Source organism: Eriocheir sinensis, chromosome 65 (genome assembly GCF_024679095.1).
Source record: "Eriocheir sinensis breed Jianghai 21 chromosome 65, ASM2467909v1, whole genome shotgun sequence".
Lineage (NCBI taxonomy): Eukaryota > Metazoa > Arthropoda > Malacostraca > Decapoda > Varunidae > Eriocheir > Eriocheir sinensis.
In genome coordinates this window covers 4,951,215-4,970,360 of record NC_066573.1, presented here as the reverse complement: position 1 = coordinate 4,970,360, position 19,146 = coordinate 4,951,215, and the positions used below count along the sequence as shown (strand labels likewise).

The 19,146-nt window shown below is 43.9% G+C and overlaps 1 protein-coding gene across 1 annotated transcript in view; it reads right to left on the bottom strand.

Annotated features, from left to right (window-relative positions):
• LOC126987478 (uncharacterized) overlaps window positions 1–19,146 on the bottom strand; it is a 140,742-nt gene that overhangs the window by 53,396 nt on the left and 68,200 nt on the right. The window contains exon 6 of the mRNA XM_050844446.1: window positions 7,133–7,242. Coding sequence (XP_050700403.1) covers window positions 7,133–7,242 — 110 coding nt within the window. The remainder of the gene's footprint in view (window positions 1–7,132; window positions 7,243–19,146) is intronic.

Sequence of the window (19,146 nt, the reverse complement as noted above, 5' to 3'; positions counted from 1 at the left end):
CAATAATAATAATAATAATAATAGTTTTATTTCGCCCAGCGGCATATATATAAAAAAGAGACAAGAAAAACGAACAAGATCAAACGAGATATCTCACATATACGCTTAAATTATAGACAACTTATAATTATATATGCGTGTGCACGACACACTTATGCACAGTCTACACGTACAGAAGGCCCAGCCACTCCCGCCGCATAGATCCACATACATAGGCCGAGCTCTTTCCGACGGAGGTGATGATGGAGTTCCTAGATTGCTCCACTCTACTTCTCATACTGTACGCGGCGTGGCGATGCAGCACAGCCAAACACAGACAGTTCATCCCGTGTCCGGTGAAGGCCAGGGATGAGCTAGTCCATCTAGGAAGCCCCAGAAATCGCTTGAGGATGTCGTTATGACAGACCCTAAGACGGTTCATGGAGGCAGCCCTATACCAAGACCACACCGAGTTGCAGTAGAGAGAGAAGCAGTGGCTCCTCGGTCCTTTCCCTGTTGATGACATGGCCCAGGTGTGTAAATCTATCCACAAATGTAAGTGCACTCCCACAGTCCACCCTGGAGTGTGGCGGCGGCACTACCATGCACTCTGTCTTGGTGGTGTTGTAGACAATATCGTGCGTGGCAGCATACGCCTGACACACTCCTCCACTGTGGGCGCCACATTACCATGTCATCAGCATAACTCAGTGAGTTGATGCATCTATCATGCAAGTGTCAGCCTGTGCCTGTGTCACGCAGAGCGGCAGTGAGATCATCTGTGTAGACGTTGTACAGGTAGAGAGACAGGATCCCTCCCTGGCGAATACCATTGGCAGTCCTAATGGCAGCGAAGCGGAAGCCCCCCATTTTACAGCAAATTCCTGGGAAGTGTCTTCCTACTCTTCCTTGTTATCCAATCAAAACCCGTTGCACATCGCCTCCCTTCCCTTCTAAACTTCTGTACTTGCCTGCACTCTTCTCTCTTTTGCCATTACTGCGTTACCTGAATCTCTCCCTTCCCTTGACATCACCCCCACTTCCTCGCCACCCACGCCTCGTCCACCCTGCCGCCGGCCTCGTCACCGTGATAAATCGACTAACGAGAGGACGTTTTGCCTCCCGTTGCTGTTCGTTCCACACCACCGAGGATGCACGTTTTTAGCAGCACAAATTACACATCGAACTTTTTTTTTATATCATTAGAATCAGCGCTAATTAGAATTATAAGTGTGTAATTAATTTTTATTCTGTTTATTTGATTACGTGATTCGGATTTATTAAACATTTGGCATGTGTCCAGGATATTTATGTGTGTGTGTGTGTGTGTGTGTGTGTGTGTGTGTGTGTGTGTGTGTGTGTGTGTGTGTGCTCAGGTGTGAGGCGACGCGTGCTTGCCTGTTGTTGCTTTTAATCAATTATCTGTTTATCTTTAACCGTCCCTGCGAGTGTGTGCCGGAGGGCGTGGCGGCGTCGCATGAAGAGGACGTGTTATTACGATCTTTTATGTTTATTACTATATTTTTTATTGTCATTATCATTAATATTATTTTTAGGAAAGTCTAAGTAGTTTGAAAAAAGGGCGAGCATATTTGTAATTTGTTTCGCAGCGTCCTGGGTGTGAACGCATGACGCTCCTCGCCTTATTCCGCGCGTGCTTTCTCTGACCTTTTTCTTACTTGTTGTTGTTGTTGTTGTTGTTGTTGTTGTTGTTGTTGTTGTTGTTGTTGTTGTTGTTGTTGTTGTTGTTGTTGTTGTTGTTGTTGTTGTTGTTGTTGTTGTTGTTGTTGTTGTTGTTGTTGTAGTAGTAATAGTAGATGGTGTTGTAGTAGTAGTAGTAGTAATAGTAGATGGTGTTGTAGTAGTAGTAGTAGTAGTAATAGTAGATGGTGTTGTAGTAGTAGTAGTAGTAGTAGTAATAGTAGATGGTGTTGTAGTAGTAGTAGTAGTAGTAGTAGTAGTAGTAGATGGTGTTGTAGTAGTGTATAATTCTAATTAGTAATGTAATGTATGGAGTATGCATCTCATGTGTGGGGGGGCTCCACTCACACAGCTCTTCTGGACAGAGTGGAGGCTAAGGCTCTTCGTCTCATCAGCTCTCCTCCTCATACTGATAGTCTTCTACCTCTTAAATTCCGCCGCAATGTTGCCTCTCTTTCTATCTTCTATCGATATTTCCACGCTGACTGCTCTTCTGAACTTGCTAACTGCATGCCTCCCCCCCTCCCGCGGCCCCGCTGCACTCGACTTTCTACTCATGCTCATCCCTATACTGTCCAAACCCCTTATGCAAGAGTTAACCAGCATCTTCACTCTTTCATCCCTCACGCTGGTAAACTCTGGAACAATCTTCCTTCATCTGTATTTCCTCCTGCCTACGACTTAAACTCTTTCAAGAGGAGGGTATCAGAACACCTCTCCTCCCAAAACTGACCCATCTTTCGGCCACCTCTTTGGATTCTTTTTAGGAGCAGTGAGTAGCGGGCTTTTTTTTTTCATTAATGTTTGCTTTTTGTGTGCCCTTGAACTGTCTCCTTTGCTGTAAAAAAAAAAAAAAAAAATAGTAGTAGTAGTAATAGTAGATGGTGTTGTAGTAGTAGTAGTAGTAGTAGTAATAGTAGATGGTGTTGTAGTAGTAGTAGTAGTAATAGTAGATGGTGTTGTAGTAGTAGTAGTAGTAGTAGTAGTAGTAGTAGTAGTAGTAGTAGATGGTGTGTAGTAGTGGCAGCAGCAACAATAGTTCGTACCCAAGTTCATGAGCATCTTCATCAACATCATCATCAGCAGTGCACGCGCCTCCTAATTGCTTCACGTCATAATTCATCTTAATTCATCTCTGGCTTTTTTGTGTTGTTTACTTTCTATTAGTAATTCTAAAGAGCTTCTTATCCCGGCGTGGCGTCGGGTGATGAGCGCGTGTTTGTTCGCCCTGAGAGGCAGCACGCGCCGTGATACTTTTACCGCCGCCATTGTTATTTTTCAGTGGCTAACATTCTAATTTTTTGTTATAGTTTGCAAATTTACTCTCTATTAACATGCATCGTGGCTGGGGATGGGCATTTCTGCTGGCTGTGTGCTGCTGCCCTGTGCGTCCTGGCGTCCATACTCTTTGTTTTGCCTCGTCAAGTTTGCAAGTATCCCATCAGCTTTTATTGTTCCTGGGAATTGACACCTTTTGTCATTCGTTGTTTATTTGTTTTTCCTTCGAGCTGGCACACACACACACACACACACACACACACACACACACACACACACACACACACTACGTATTTTTCTTCACTTGACCTATTTCCAGAAAATATACATTTTTCAGTCCCACATTATAGCTGATTTAAAGTTCAATAAACTTGCACCGTCATTGGCTAATAATTTTCAGGAGTTCATCCCATCAATGTTTGTTTATTACCTCTGATTTTTTTCTTTTATTGAGCCAATCTAAGAAGATATACATTGTTGCATTATGCAATATCTTAAAACAGGAGAAAACAGATTTTACTTCCTGCTAACGTGTATTTATATGACTATATCACGACGGTCTGCCGATCACACCCAATCACGGAAATAAAAGTTTGGGGACGAACCTTTGCATGATTTTATCCATTGGTTACTAACTGTTCATATTTCTTAGCACAAAATCACGATTTACTGCAGTAAATATACAAATCACTAAGATATTTTTTCTTATACGCAGCCCATAGCGCCGGTGGACTCGCCTGCGGGGCCTGGTAGGGCTGGTAGGGCAGGCGAATATCATTTTACGTGGCTGGCGTGATAGGTGACTTGTTTCCAGAGTGTGTGAAGAATAAGGAGGATTATTTCAGATTAAGACCATTCTATCCTTTGTTGAAAGTTTCCTCTAACTCGAACGTGTTCAAATAAAGATGCACAGCGTACTGCAGATTAGATATAAATCACATACAAATATGCATTGGATTTGAAGTGTAAGGGAAGTCTTTCTTTTGTGCAGGCTGCTTGATGTATTACCAGTCCCTTAATAACGAGCAGTGATGAGTGACGTATTACTATACTGCGCTAATTCCTTTCTTCTCACTCTCAAGCAGATTTTTTCCCTTCCTTTTAATGTAAGAAGTGAATATGAATTATGAGAAAGTGTTTTGTGGAGATTTTTTTTACTATCAAGGTGTTATCTGTCTTTCTTGGTGCTACGTGATTCCCCTCTCTCTTCCGGGGGCTGCGTGGTGCAGTGGTTAGCACACTCAGCTCACAACCGAAAGAGCCCGGGTTCGATTCCCGGGCGGAGTGCAAAGAAATGGGCGGCTTTTCCGATACCCTACGCCCCTGTCCACCCAGCAGTGAATGGGTACCAGGTATTAATCGGGGGTTGTGTCCCGTCTCCTGGGATCTGTTCCCTTCTCTTATAATTCCTTCCCCTTCTGTCTCTCTCCAGCATATGACCACAGATGTTGCGCCGACTAAACGAAACTGTCCAGCTTTCCCCTCTCTTTTCACTACTACTACTACTATCAAATTATACTTCCTTTCCAGTTTTAGGAAGAATGTTTGCTCTGTATTTCACCATATGATAATGACTTTTGTTGTTTATCTTCCTCCGTCAATGCTCTCCCGCTGCTCTTTTCCCTTCAACCTACTCGACGCCTCCTCAGTCTCTCTAACAAGCAAGGAACCTCTCGTCCCTTTACTCCCCTGCCCTCCTGTTTCTCTTCCTCCACTGTTACCTCTTCCTCCACCCATATCGTTTCCTCCCAGGCCTTTGCATTCCTCTTCCTGTTCCTTTTATATCCTTTTCTTCTTTCACCTCCTCCTTCTCCTCCGCCTCCTCTTCCTCCTCCTCCTCCTCCTCCTCCTCTGTCCACCTGGTGTCGTTGCCTAACTTGGGTGTCTTGACTCTTGTCCCCTCCAACTCTTTGCTCTCCTGAGGCCTCCAGTTTCTTCCTCTTCTTTTTTTCTTTTACTTTTCTCTCCCTCTCTCTCTCCCTTTCCTCCTTCGCATCGTTCGTAACCTTTACCTCCACCGTTTTTTTTCTTTACCTCTGCTTTGTGTCTTTGTTTCTTTTGTATATTTTTTTCTCTCCTTTCCTCCATTCTCTTCGACTTTCTTCCTCTCATCTTTCTTTGCCTTCAGTGATATCTTCGTCCTTTACGTCCTCAAGGAGTGTTTAATTTCCCCTTCTTTTCTTCCTCCTCCTCCTTCCATTTTTCTCCTCTTCAATCTCCTACCCTTTTACTGTTCTCCAGCAATACCTACAACTCAACATTTTCTTTTTAACCCTTCTCCACTTTCTTTTATTAACCTTTCTCCTCTTCCTGCTTCTCCTCCACCCCCTTATCCAGCAATTCTCCATTTTTTTCCACTTCTTTCTTGACCTTCATCGATATTTTCCTCCTCTTCGTTCTCTGGCGGTTCTTATTTCCCCTCCTCCTCTTCTTTCTCCTACTCCTCCTTATTTATCTCCTCTGCCATCTCCTTTCTTTGTATTGTTTTCCAGCAAAAATTTTAACTCAATCTTTACCTTTGCTTTTTTTATTTACACCTCATCCTCTTCCTCCCGCTCCTTCTCCACCTCCTTATCCAGCAGTGCTTACTCCAGCCGCCGCCTCCTTTCTTATAGGTAATAACGGGCTGAGGAGATATTACAGCTAACTTCTCCCAAACTTATGGTCGAGCTGTAATTTCTGGGCGCGCACGATTTATGTAGTCTCCCCTGGAAGGCTGTGTACACCTGGACCCTGATCTTGCCCGCCTCACCTTGGACTCCACCTGCCTCTGCCTCTCTCTCTATATTCCTCTATTTATCTGTCTATCTTTATCTCTTTTCTTCCCTTCTTTCTCCCCTCAACTTATCGTTTTTATTGGCTGCCTCCTTTAATATACCTTATCTTTGGTTCTACCTGTCTTGTCCTCTTTCCTTTTCTTCTTTTAATCCTTCTTTTACTTCTCTTCATATTCTTCTCTCTCTCTCTCTCTCTCTCTCTCTCTCTCTCTCTCTCTCTCTCTCTCTCTCTCTCTCTCTCTCTCTCTCTCTCTCTCTCTCTCTCTCTCTCTCTCTCTCTCTCTCTCTCTCTCTCTCTCTCTCTCTCTCTCTCTCTCTCTCTCTCTCTCTCTCTCTCTCTCTCTCTCTCTCTCTCTCTCTCTCTCTCTCTTTTCCTTATTATTTTCCTTTCTCCCTCTTTCTTTTCGTATTTCCTCTCATTGCCTTTCCTCCCTTCCATCCTTTCCACTCTTTTCCTTCCAGCTATTTTTCTTTTATTTTTTCATTGCCTCTTATCCGTTATTATCCTCCCTCTTCCTTTCTTCCCTTTTTTTTCTTCTCCCTCTTATGCCATTTTCCCCTGTCTCAATTCTTTCTTTCCTTCACTCTTTTCCCTTTACTTTTACTTTGTTCTTTCGTTTTTCCACTTTCCCTCATTTTTTATTTCTCCCTCTAATTTCCTTCTCCTCTCTCCCTTTCTTCTACCCTGTCATATTTTCCTCTTTTTATTCTCTCCTCCCTTACTTTCCTCCCCTTCTGTCTCTACCTCTTCTGCTTCCTCTATCCCAACCTCTTTCCATATCTTTCCTTTCTTTTATCCCTCACTTCCCTTCCTTCCTTTCCTTTCTTTCTCTCATTTTTCCCCAACATTTTCCCGTCTCCTTCACGGTCTATGATTGCATTTTTGTGCTTCTACATATATTTGCTTGCAAAGCCCCTTACATCGAGGTGCAGTTATGCCTATATGTATGCATGAATGTATGTATTTATTACATTTATGTGCAGCGTTTGTGTGTGTGCGTGAATGTGTGTTTATTTGTGTGTGTGTGTATGTGTATGTGTTTAGGTGTATGTAGATGTACGGTTTATGGTTTGCGTGCCTCTAATACAAAGCTGAATCCTTAACCCCTTAGATGCGGATTTCCTACAAAAAGACATCACCAAGCTACAGGAGTGAAGTCATGCATCTTGGGAGGGAAAATCCAGCATAACAATACCACATGGGAAACACTCCACTACCCACCACAGAGGGACAGAAAGACCTGGGAGCATATGTTACCAGGCTACCAGTGAAGGCGAAATCCGTGCCAATCGCAGCGGACGGGTTAAACAGACCAAAGAAGAAATTACTGTCCATAAAAACGTTGTGATGAAGGTACACACGAGAACGGTGCTATACAAACGTTTGTCACACTCACCTGCTTGTCGCCGATCATGCGCACGGAGCAGGGCAGGAAGGCGGTGTAGCCCAGCTGGGCCTTCACGTTGACCACGGTGTTGTTCTCGACGCCCACCCACGCCCCGGACTCTGTGGACACCGGGGAGGCTGCTATCAGTTATATGTCTGTAGGCTGCAGGGAGGCTTAGGCCGGTACAGGGGTAATAATGTCAATAGGCCAGGGGTAAAGGGAGGCATATATAGTTTTATGTATGTAGGGCGGGAATGGGTTATGTTATGTGTTGATTGTCTGGGGGGATGGGACTAAGCTGTTATCATATACAGTCCCATAGGCCATGAGGGGGTGAGGCGCAGGAAGGGATGGGCAGGGTTGGGGTTCTTTGGCAAGAGTGTGGACGGGGGCAGGAAGGCGTGAGTTGAGGTCGTGTGAAGAGAAGGGACGCCGTAATGATGTCAGGGTATAATTAAAAGGAAATTGTTATTGTTATCGATGATGAGTTAATCTAATTGTAACTTATTGATGTAATTTGTAATTGTTGAATTATATATATATATATATATATATATATATATATATATATATATATATATATATATATATATATATATATATATATATATATATATATATATATAGCTATGAGTGTAATAAGTAGCCAGCAGGCCCCTTTGTAGGAGCAGCGGTGGTCTGGGCGTCCTGCAGGTAATTGCCGGCAGCAAGAGTAATGGCGGCAAACACTGCGTCTGTGTGGCCGAAAATCCATTAGCGGTGATGAGTTGTGTTGCACTAAGACTCGTCGCTGCTAATGGCTGTATTGCAACGCTCAGCTGGACGCTAATCGCCTTTACTTGCTGCTGATCCACACTCGTGCAAGTGTGACCAGGCGGCGCGAGGCAGGCGAGGTGCATTTACCGGCCCTGGACACCGCTACTTGACCGTCGCCCGAGGAGGCCCCAGTAATGTGGAGCTCCAGTCAGTCGTTCTTCTCTATGGCTTCAGACTGAGCAGCGATAATTCATCACAATGCCATTATTTGTAGCTGAATAAAATAATGGTGTGTTCCCTTTTACAGTCCAGCGAACATAGGGCGAAAATACCGCCGATCTTCAAAGACAAAAACAACTTCACGCCGCCATGACTCTTCAGACAACACAAAGGCGGGACGAAAAGAGGAAAACAAAGTTGCCAAGCCAAGCGCGAAGTGTTTATGTTCGGCGGGTGACGCAAAACAATTATTTGAGTCTTGTGGAAAGTGAATAGAGGCGCCACATCCATCAGTAGAGAGAGAGATATTAATCATGTGTTCAATGGAAGTACCCGAGGTGCAGCACATAAGAGCGTGCGTATTATATTTTTTATTCACTAGTAGAATAAGGTTACATAATCTAAATCAAATACTTTGACAGAGAAAAAGTAAATCCTGTGGTCATATTAGTGCAAATAAAGAAGCACAGTGTTGCAGAGAGAGTGAGTGAGCTTTGTGTTTCTTGTGGTACAGTTACACAAACCCTATTTCGCAAAACAATACCGGAAAAGGAAAGAGTGAAACAAACCTTCAATAGTAACGAATGCAGTAGCACAAAGAGCGTGGCACAGACAGAGGACACAGAGTGCTTGCCAATTTTACAGTGCACTAAAATAAAAGAGTTAAGTGGGTGTTCACTGATAACAGAAACAGCGTATGTAGCACAAACAAAGGAAGACAACCAGCATAAAACATTTAATACAAATATAAATTCAAGTAAAGTCGAAATTCAAGTTGAGAACGAACGTTTAGTTGGACAGTTCTCTATTGTTTGCCAGTAAAAGGGATTTGGATGCCTGTGTGTGTGTGTGTGTGTGTGTGTGTGTGTGTGTGTGTGTGTGTGTGTGTGTGTGTGTGTGTCTCTCTCTCTCTCTCTCTCTCTCTCTCTCTCTCTCTCTCTCTCTCTCTCTCTCTCTCTCTCTCTCTCTCTCTCTCTCTCTCTCTCTCTCTCTCTCTCTCTCTCTCTCTCTCTCTCTCTCTCTCTCTCTCTCTCTCTCTCTCTCTCTCTCTCTCTCTCTCTCTCTCTCTCTCTCTCTCTCTCTCTCTCTCTCTCTCTCTCTCTCTCTCTCTCTCTCTCTCTCATATTGCAGTATGATTAAACACACAACTCACATCCATTCGACGATTTCGTTGCTGGCAATGAATAAGATAAATGGGGCTTGCTATAAGTCAAGCGTTCCATTAGAAGGGTATTTACTGTATTACTGTTTTATGTGTGTGTGTGTGTGTGTGTGTGTGTGTGTGTGTGTGTGTTCGAACCATCAGGCTTAAAGTAGTAAACATTCGTATCTGTGAAGAATTATGGACTTAAGACAGAGTAAAGCCTAAACGTTATGGGACGTAAATAAAAAATAAGCCTCTTAAATAAAGGCGGAGGGCAAAGTGCTCCTCGCAAGGGACGGGGCGGCGTGGAGGGAGAGGAATTTAATTTAAAGGGAAGCTAGAAAAGTGTTACGCGCGTGTCCTCTCACTCAACCCTCGAGAAGGAATAGTAGGGTGAAAATAAATACAATAACACTCACAGAAAAGAAATAAAAGAAGGAGAAGCACGAACGCTCAGTAAAGATAACACAATACGACGTGGAAAACAGCCCAAAACCAAGTATTAAAAACCAACGCACAATAAAACGAAATTATGTGAAATTCACCGAAAAAACGCCCTCAGACTAGCGATCCCGATGCCTGACAAAGCGTCTCCCAGCACCGGCATCGACACCTTAATGGAAACGGGGGAAGAAATTGACCGATTCGCGCGTTGTTAAGGAATTGAAAACATGCATAGCCAACAAAGGTCACGTGACGGCCGATCGTTAGCGAGGACCATCAAAAGGGGAAGATGGAGAACAAAAGAGAGTGTGGTCGGGGCGAGAGGGAGGGTGAAGGAAGGGAAAAAAATAATGGTTTCTTAAATATATTGTGGCAATTATGAGCGTGGGAAATAGAAGGTTGGGATAAAATTGGATTACATTGTCTGATTAACTTGCCTCTGTTTTTTTCCTTTGTTTTTTTTTCATTCGCTCACTCATTTGTTTTCTATCTAAATATAACCAGCGTTGATTCTTATTTGTTAGAGGTGAATGCAGGTTTTTTTGTTAGAGGTGAAAGCAGTTTTTTTGTTAGAGGTGAATGCAGGTTTTTTTTGTTAGAGGTGAAAGCAGTTTTTTTGTTAGAGGTGAATGCAGGTTTTTTTGTTAGAGGTGAAAGCAGTTTTTCTGTTAGAGGTGAAAGCAGTTTTTTGGTTAGAGGTGAAGGCAGATTTCTCATATTTTTGCATATTAATGATGGTATTGAAAGTCATGATTAGACCCACATTCTTAAAAACGAACCCTTTTCGCTACATTTTTTAAACACTCATCATTAACACGCTGACTGTTCCCGATACAATGAAGACAAACAAACAAATGGACAATGATAGTTACACAACGCACACACAGAACCGGTGAAAGAACATGAAGTGAATGGAAACAAAAAGCTGGAATTCCCCTCAACAGTAAAATAACGAAGTCAGAAAAAAAAGAAAGAGGAAAAAATGAGAGGATCAGAAAGAGGAAAAAAAAGTGAAAAAAGGCTGGAGAGAAAAAAGCTTTGTGTGACAGAAGGAGGCGATGCAGCGAGTAGAGAGATACACAAACACACAAACCTCTCTCTCTCTCTCTCTCTCTCTCTCTCTCTCTCTCTCTCTCTCTCTCTCTCTCTCTCTCTCTCTCTCTCTCTCTCTCTCTCTCTCTCTCTCTCTCTCTCTCTCTCTCTCTCTCTCTCTCTCTCTCTCTCTCTCTCTCTCTCTCTCTCTCTCTCTCTCTCTCTCTCTCTCTCTCTCTCTCTCTCTCTCTCTCTCTCTCTCTCTCTCTCTCTCTCTCTCTCTCTCTCTCTCTCTCTCCCTCTCTCTCTCTCTCTCTCTCTCTCTCTCTCTCTCTCTCTCTCTCTCTCTCTCTCTCTCTCTCTCTCTCTCTCTCTCTCTCTCTCTCTCTCTCTCTCTCTCTCTCTCTCTCTCTCTCTCTCTCGTTACCCCCTTAATACCTCCCTTTTCCCCACCTTACCTTTACATAGTTATTAGTCTCTTGTAAGCTCTCCTTTTTGCCCTAATTTCCTTCCCCCTATCCCCATTATCCATTCTTATCCTTACCTTACTCTCTACTCCCTTTCACCCATTATACATCGCTCTATCTTCCTCTCCCTCCGGTTACCATCACCATCACCACCATTACTACAATCACAACCACATCACTGCCAACATATTTACTGTCCAAACAACTGACATCCACCTCATTATTTTCCGAACCACTGAAATCAACATCGCACCACCAACACCAACACCTTTTCCATCACCACTCCATCACCACCACCACCACCACCAGCACCATCTTCCTAATTGACAGCTGCCGCCTCGAGTTGCAAGCAAGGTTGACATCGCACATACTCTCCCCGACCCACTCTTTCTTTGCTTTCCTACTTCCTCTTTCGTCTCCCATTTTTTCTCGTGATTCCTACCTGCCCTTCCCACTCTCCCCAACACTCTCTCTCCCAATCTTACCTCCCTTCCTCCCTACTTATCTTCCTCGTTATGTCAAAGCGCACCCTTCCTCTCCTTTTCCTTCTGCTTCTTTTTTCTCCTCCTCCTCCTCCTCCTCCTCCTCCTCCCGTCCAATTCCTCTTCTTCTTCCTCCCCTCCTCCATGTTTTTTTCCTTCTTCTCCATTTACACTTCTTTTTATTCCCATATTTTCTTTTCTTTTTTTCGATTCTAATATTTTTTCAGTCCATTTTTTTCCCTTTTTACGTTTTCAAATATCTGTTATCTCGTTTCTTTTTTTCTGCCGTCGTCCTTCGTTTTTTTTATATATTTTTTTCCTAATCCTCAACTGAAATTGTATGACCTATTCATTTTACCAGTTCTCTCTCTCTCTCTCTCTCTCTCTCTCTCTCTCTCTCTCTCTCTCTCTCTCTCTCTCTCTCTCTCTCTCTCTCTCTCTCTCTATCTCTCTCTCTCTCTCTCTCTCTCTCTCTCTCTCTCTCTCTCTCTCTCTCTCTCTCTCTCTCTCTCTCTCTCTCTCTCTCTCTCTCTCTCCCCCCCCTTTTATTTGTGTGGCGTGGTATTCTCTCAGCATATCTTTTCTCTCCTCATTTTATCTTTCCTTGTTTTATTCGTGTAGCTTCTCCTATCTTCTAAGGTATTTGTCTTTTGCCACTCTCCCATTCTTCTCTTCTCACGTCTCCTTCCGTGACATTTCCGCCTTCCTTTCTTTGCCTCCGTATCTTGTTTCCGTGTGACTTCGCTCCTTTTCCTTGCCTGTCCTCTTGTTTCCTCACCCTGCCACCGCCTCTCCATTTTATACTTTCATACCATTTCCTTAGTATATGTTTCTTTGTGTTTCTGGTCTTATTATGCCTCGTTTTATCTTTCATTTCTTCGCTTTCATATTTTTTCTTTCATATTTTTTTCCAACTTGTGTTTCTGAATTTAGTTTCCTATATTCTTTCTTTCCATTATACCGATATATTACCTCTTTTTTAATGCCGTTTCTTCTTTTTTCTTCTCCACTTCCCCCTTCTCCTCCTCCATGTGTTCCGTTTTCCTTGATTTCGTCCTTTTCTTCCTCCACTTTCCTCCAATTTGCTTTCATTCTTATTCATCCAAAAACTGTCACGCACTGTCTTTCACTTCGTTTTCACTGTCATACCTTCTTCTTGCACTTTCTTTTTATTCTCCCCCTTTCGTTCCTCCTCCTCCTCCTCCTCCTCCTTATTTTCATCTCCTTCCTTCTCCTCTATTTCAATCTCCTTACTTCTCAACTTCAGCTTTTCCGTCGGCTTTCCCTTTGCCGTCAACTCCTTCCTCTTCTCGTGTGTATTTTCGCAGCTGTCCTCTGTCAGAAAGTTTCCAGGCATGGTAGCGGCAATGTGTGTGTGTGTGTGTGTGTGTGTGTGTGTGTGTGTGTGTGTGTGTTTTACAGCGAAGGACATAGCATTCAAGGGCATAAGAAAGGTCAAACTTTTCGCTTATTTTTTTCTCTTTCTTTCCCTTCCATTCTCTGTTCTTCTCTTTACCTCACTTCCGTTCCCTTCCTTTCCTTCCTTTCCCTTCCCTTCCCTTCCCTTCCCTTTCCTTCCCTTTCCTTCCTTTTTCTTCCCTTCCCTTCCCTTCCCTTCCCTTTCCTTCTTTTTTCTTCCCTTCCCATACCTTCCTATCCCTTTCCTTCCCTTCCCTTTCCTTCCATTCCTCTCCTCTTTCTCTCCCTTCCCTTTCCTTCCATTCCTCTCCTCTTTCTCTCCCTTCCTATCCCTTCCCTTCCCTTCCCTTGCTTTCTCTTACCTTTCTCTCCCATTTCTTCCCTTCCCTTCCCCTCCTTTCTCTTCCCTTCCTTTCTCATCGCTTCCCTTCCCTTCCCTTCCCAATGCATTACGATACCATGAATTGACGATATTTTATCGAGTTTTATTCATGTTTTGTTTTTTTCTTCGCTACATTGAGGTCAGGTGAATATAATGAAGACATGCAGTGTCATAATTTTTTATTCATTAGTGTTCCTTCTTTTTCTTTCCTGTTCTCACGTTTCATTTTCATTTTATTATTTCCTTTCTCTCTCTGTCCCTTCGTCCCCTCTACCCTCTTCCGCTCTCCCTCCCTCTGCTCTTCCCACCTGCTTTCATATAGTCCTTTAGGCGTAGGATGTTAGGCAGAGTGGATAAGTCATATTCTTTTCTATTGCCTTTAACTCTAATTCTATGTTTTAGTAAGTCAGGGTGAAAGCATATAAGTAGCCATGTGCTTTTTGACCGGGTATGTAACGTTTTTTCTATATCTTCTTATTATATTTTAGTATATTTGTAGGAAGGTTACGTGTAAGATTCAGTGGAAAACTCAGATGCTTGATGCGATTAGATGTCACGAAAATATAACCAACCAGCCAGCGGCGGCTGAGTGGTTAGCGTACCGGCGCTGCGTCCAGGAGCTCAAGGAGGGACGCGGGTTCGAATCCTGGCCGCCGCACAGCTGGGATTTTCCAGTCACCCTAAGACCAGTGGTCTAAGACTGCCCGCATGCTGCCCTGAAGACCACATATCAACCCGGACTCTAGATTACCTCTTCAAAGAGAGGCTTAGAGAGGAGCTCCGGGGGGCAGCATGAGCCAAAACAAGATGGCGCTACTATAAACACTCGCCCCCACGGCAGAACGGGCTGGGCCGACCATCAGGCCCTACCAGGGAAAAGTCTAACGGCGCAATAGGCCACGAAGTAAAAAAAGAAAAAAAATACACCTTTTACCCCCTCCACACACAGACAGATAGACCCCCCCCCCCCCCCACACACACACACTCATCCAGCCAGACACCCACCCACACACACACACACACACACACACACACACATCCGGCCAGACGCCCACACACGCAGATGAACTAATAACGTATGTGAGAATAGAAGTAAAGAGGCCATCTAAATTCATAATGGGCTCATATATTATTATAAAGGATAAAACTCATGCGAATGTGAATAATGAGCTGCTCAAGAGGCTATGGAGGACAACAGTGATGAAGAAGAGAACGAGAGGGAGGTAGAGATATACGTAGATAGGGAGATAGATAGAGACAGAAGAGATAGATGGATAGGTAGGTAGATAGATAGATAGATAGATAGATAAATAGATAGAAAGGTAGATAGACAGAAAGGAGAACGGAAAGGTATTAGTAGAGTAAGTGGTTATTGAAGGAATGGAAGAGTGAGGGAAAGTATGGGGTGTTTGGTGGAATGAGTAAGTGGTCAAAGGAAGAACAATGGTTATTTTGAGGGGCGGGAGGTAGAGCCAGGCTGTGTGTACACGATATATTCACACACACACACACACACTCACACACACACACACACACACACACACACACACACACACACACACACACACACATACACAGAATATCCATCATAACTCGAGATCAGACAAATTTGCAAGTCATTTCCCCCACCATTAACATCACCACCAACACTTTAACACCACCACCACCACCAACCAACACCACTATCACCATTACCACCATATCCAACACTGTCTGCGCTCTATACTCCTGCCAACACTCTAGTGACTTGTATGTAAATATGGCTGGACATCACCCTAGACTTTTACGTACCCTTTACATATCTCCGGTTGTAAGTTTTAACCAGCATGCCGGCTATCTGTGTATGCGTTAAATTTCATCACAAGGATACTTTCGTTATATTTGATCTACGCTGTATAGCCCTGTCACCTTTACATTGTCCTATCACGGATCTGTTGTGTAAGGGACGTTCAGTTGTGCCGGCTAACTGTATTTTTGTCAAGGTCTTCGTATTTACAGCACAGAAAGGTCATATTACTGGAGATACCATAAATAACTCCACTTGACTCTCTCTGTAGACTTAAGAACATTTTTTTATATTGTAGCATAGTGCTCATTTAAAGAGTAAAATAGAAGAAATAAACTTACAAACACCAACTACAAAAAATCTATTGCACAATCTTGAGTACGATGATATATAAAATGACAGCATCCTGTTTTTTATGGCCATGGAAGAAGACCAAGAGCAAAAAAGTAATGTTATACACTTATCTCCCGCAACTCGCTGCTTTTAAAAATGTTGCTGATGACGTCAAAAAGAAATATCACAGTTTTTATGCTCCGCCAGTTTTTTCTCAGCGCCATATAGCAGTAATTATTTCGATGTTTTATAATGGCGCCGGCGTCGTTATCTCGGTGTTTTATTTCAGCGTTAGGAATCATTGAGTGTCTGGATGGCGTGTTCATCACAATCACCACCTGCACCATCACCACCAACACCAACACCAATTACCAACACCAACCGCTACCCCCATCACCAACGCCAATAACAACCATCAACAACAACAACAATCTCTCCATCATTGAGTGTCTGGATGCCCGTGTTCATCACAATCACCACCTGCACCTCCACCACCTCCACCACCAACACCAACACCAATTACCAACACCAACCGCCACCGCCATCACCAACGCCAATAACAACCATCAACAACAACAACAATTTATCCACCAATACTACACTACCAACCACAACCAGCATCAATAAAACCCACTCCAACCCCATTATTACGACTACCACTTCTATCTCCCACTTATATCACCACCCATCCCATCACTGCAACCATTACTACCCCGTAACCACGACCACCGTTATCACCTACCCCCTAAACCATTCGCCACTACCACAACCAACACCTCTATCACCGCAACTATTACTACCATTACCCCCCTACCCCCAATACTCTCACTTCCACTACCGCTGCCATCAACCACCAAGACTCCTCTCTGCCCTCCATCAATACCACCATTACCACGTTCCCAGCCACCTCCTCTTCCACCACCACCACCGCCTCCGCCGCCACCGCCAACGAAGCAATCCACTACTCTTCCAATTTACAGTAATGGGAAGGAAGCGTCGTCGGCAGCCTCTCGTGCAGCCACGGAGGAGGTGCTGTCGTGCCTCACCACCGCGACACCACCGGCAGAATGACCTCCGTCCATCCTTTCCTTCCTTCCTATCTTCGCTTCGTGCCTTCCTCCCTCCCGCAGACCCTCTTTTCTCCATTCTCGTTTTCTTGTTTTTTTTTCGCTGTCGTTCTCTCATTCCATTTCCCTCCGTCCACCCTTTCTTTTTTTTCCTATCCTCTTTTAGCGCCTTCCCCCAATCCCTCAGTTCCTTTTTTCTTTACTTTTTTTTGCTGTCCTTTTCTCTTTCCATTTTCCTTTATATATCCTTTCCTTCCCTCCTATCTTCGTTTCGTTCATTCTTCCCTTCCTCTCTCCCTCAGTCCCTCTTTTCTTCATTCTGGTTTTCGTTTTTTTCAGTGTCCTTCCCTCTTTCTATTTTCCTCCGTTCATACTTTCCTTCCCTCCTAGCTTTGTTTTTTATCTCTTTTCATCCTCTCCCTCCATGTCTGTCTCCTTTCTCCATTCTCGTTTCCCTCGTGTCTTCGTCTCCGTTCCATCTACTCACATTTTTGTCCCTTCCTTATTGTTTCATCTTTGTCTTTCTCTTCCTTCCCTCCTATCTCTGTTTCTTACCTTCCTTTTTTCTCTCTCCCCCTTCGTGTCTCTGTTCTTCATTCTCGCCTCAATCGTGTCCTCGTTTCCATCTCCTCTACCAACCTTTCTGCCCTTCCTTAGTTTCGACCTCGTCTCTCTCTTCCTTCCGTCCTACACGTAATTTCTTTTCGTACCTTCCTCCCTCCTCTCTTTCCCTTTCCCTTGTGTTTCATTTCTTCATTTCCGTCTCGTTCGTTTCTGTTTCTTTTTTCCGTTTTCCCACTCTCACACCATCTCTTAGTACCGTCTCTGTCCCGTTTTCTTTCCTTCCTCTCTTTGTTCTTTGCCTCCCTCCTTTCTCTCTCTCTCTTCGTCTTTTCACTCTTTCATTCCTTCCCTCCCTTTTTCCCTTCCCTTCTTTACCACCTCTCCCTTGCATCCTTCCTTATCCATTCGCATCACATTTTTCTTTCTCCCATTCTTCCTTTCCTTTCTTTTTGTACTTCGTTCTTCACTAGTTTTCCTTCCTCTCTCCCTCCTTTCCTTTATGCTCTCTCCCTCTTTCCCTCTCTTTCTTCGTCCTTCCACCCGTAAACTCCTTCTTTCCTTCTTCGTTTTCCCCTTCTTTTGTCCCTTCCCCTAATATTCTTTCCTTTTTTATCTCTTTCTCAGTAACCGTCAGCGTCGCCTTCCTTACCTCACTTCATTTCTCTTTCCTCCCTTACTCACCTTCCTTTCAGCCTCCTTCCTCCCTCTCCTTTCTACCTCCCGAGCAGCCATCAGTCGCGGCCATCTCGCCTTCTCTCCTTTATTTATCATGATGGCGTTAGGGCCTCATCCAGTCTCCGCCGGCGAGTGCTTCAGGTGACACGGGCCGCCTCGCTCTCTCTCTTTCTCTCTCTTCCAGACTATCGTACTCGGGCTTGTCCTTTTCCCTGTTTGTGATACTTGTTTCTCCTTTTTATCCCCGCTTTCTTTTCTGATTCCCATGTTCCTGCTTTTCTTTTTTCGTTCTTGCTCTTTTTCTCACGTTTTTCTGATTTTTTCTTGCTTATTTTCCGTTCATATTTTACTTCATTTTTCTTTGTTTACACCTTTCTTGCCGTCTTTCTTGTGCGTCTGTTGTTATTCCCAATTTTCTTTTCTCTTTATTACTCTTCTGATCCTCTTTCACTTTTTTTCCTCCTCGCTCATTTCCCTTTTACCTTTTCTTATTCTGATTCCCATATTTTCCTTTTTTTCCCTTTCATCATTCCTTTTTTTTTCTCATCATTCTTTTTTTCTACTTAGGTGACTCCCATTTCCTTTTATGTTCCCCCAGATGTTCTATTTTTCTCCTCATGATAACCTCGTCCCCATTTGAACATTACCTGCTTCATCCTTTGTTTCCTTCCTTCCTTTTTTCCTTCCGGCAACCTTACCCCCTGGCATTACCTTCCTTTTTCCCCTGCATTGCCCTTTTACTCCTTTTTCATGTTTTCCTCTGCTGCACCTTTGCCCCTGACGTTCCACTACAACCCCGCTCTCCTCTCCCACTTCTCTATCGTCCCCGCCCTTCTGCTCCATTCCCAGGTGTCAAGTGTGGGGACAGGTGGAGCGCGCGGCGGTCCTGATGCATGTTAACGCTGGCCTCACCTTTACAGTCAGGTGTTTGGCAGGGAAATGGGAAAACGTCGTAAGGCCTTTTCACGAAGAACCTCGAGGCACTGCGCTGCTCTGAGACCTTCCTGACGTCCTGAGGTTCTTCCTTTTACCTTTCGTTCATTTTTCTTTTTTTCTTAAGGGGAAGGAGAAGCTAATGCGTGGTAACATTGGTAGAATAATTTAGCGGCTTTGCGCTGTTCATTGGTGTCCTGATATCCCCAATACGTTTCTTTTACGTATATTTTTTTCCTTCGTTTTCTTTTTCTCCCAGGAGCTCATGCGTGGTGGTATTGGTGGAAGGACTTCGAGGCATTACACTGATCCCTGGCTCA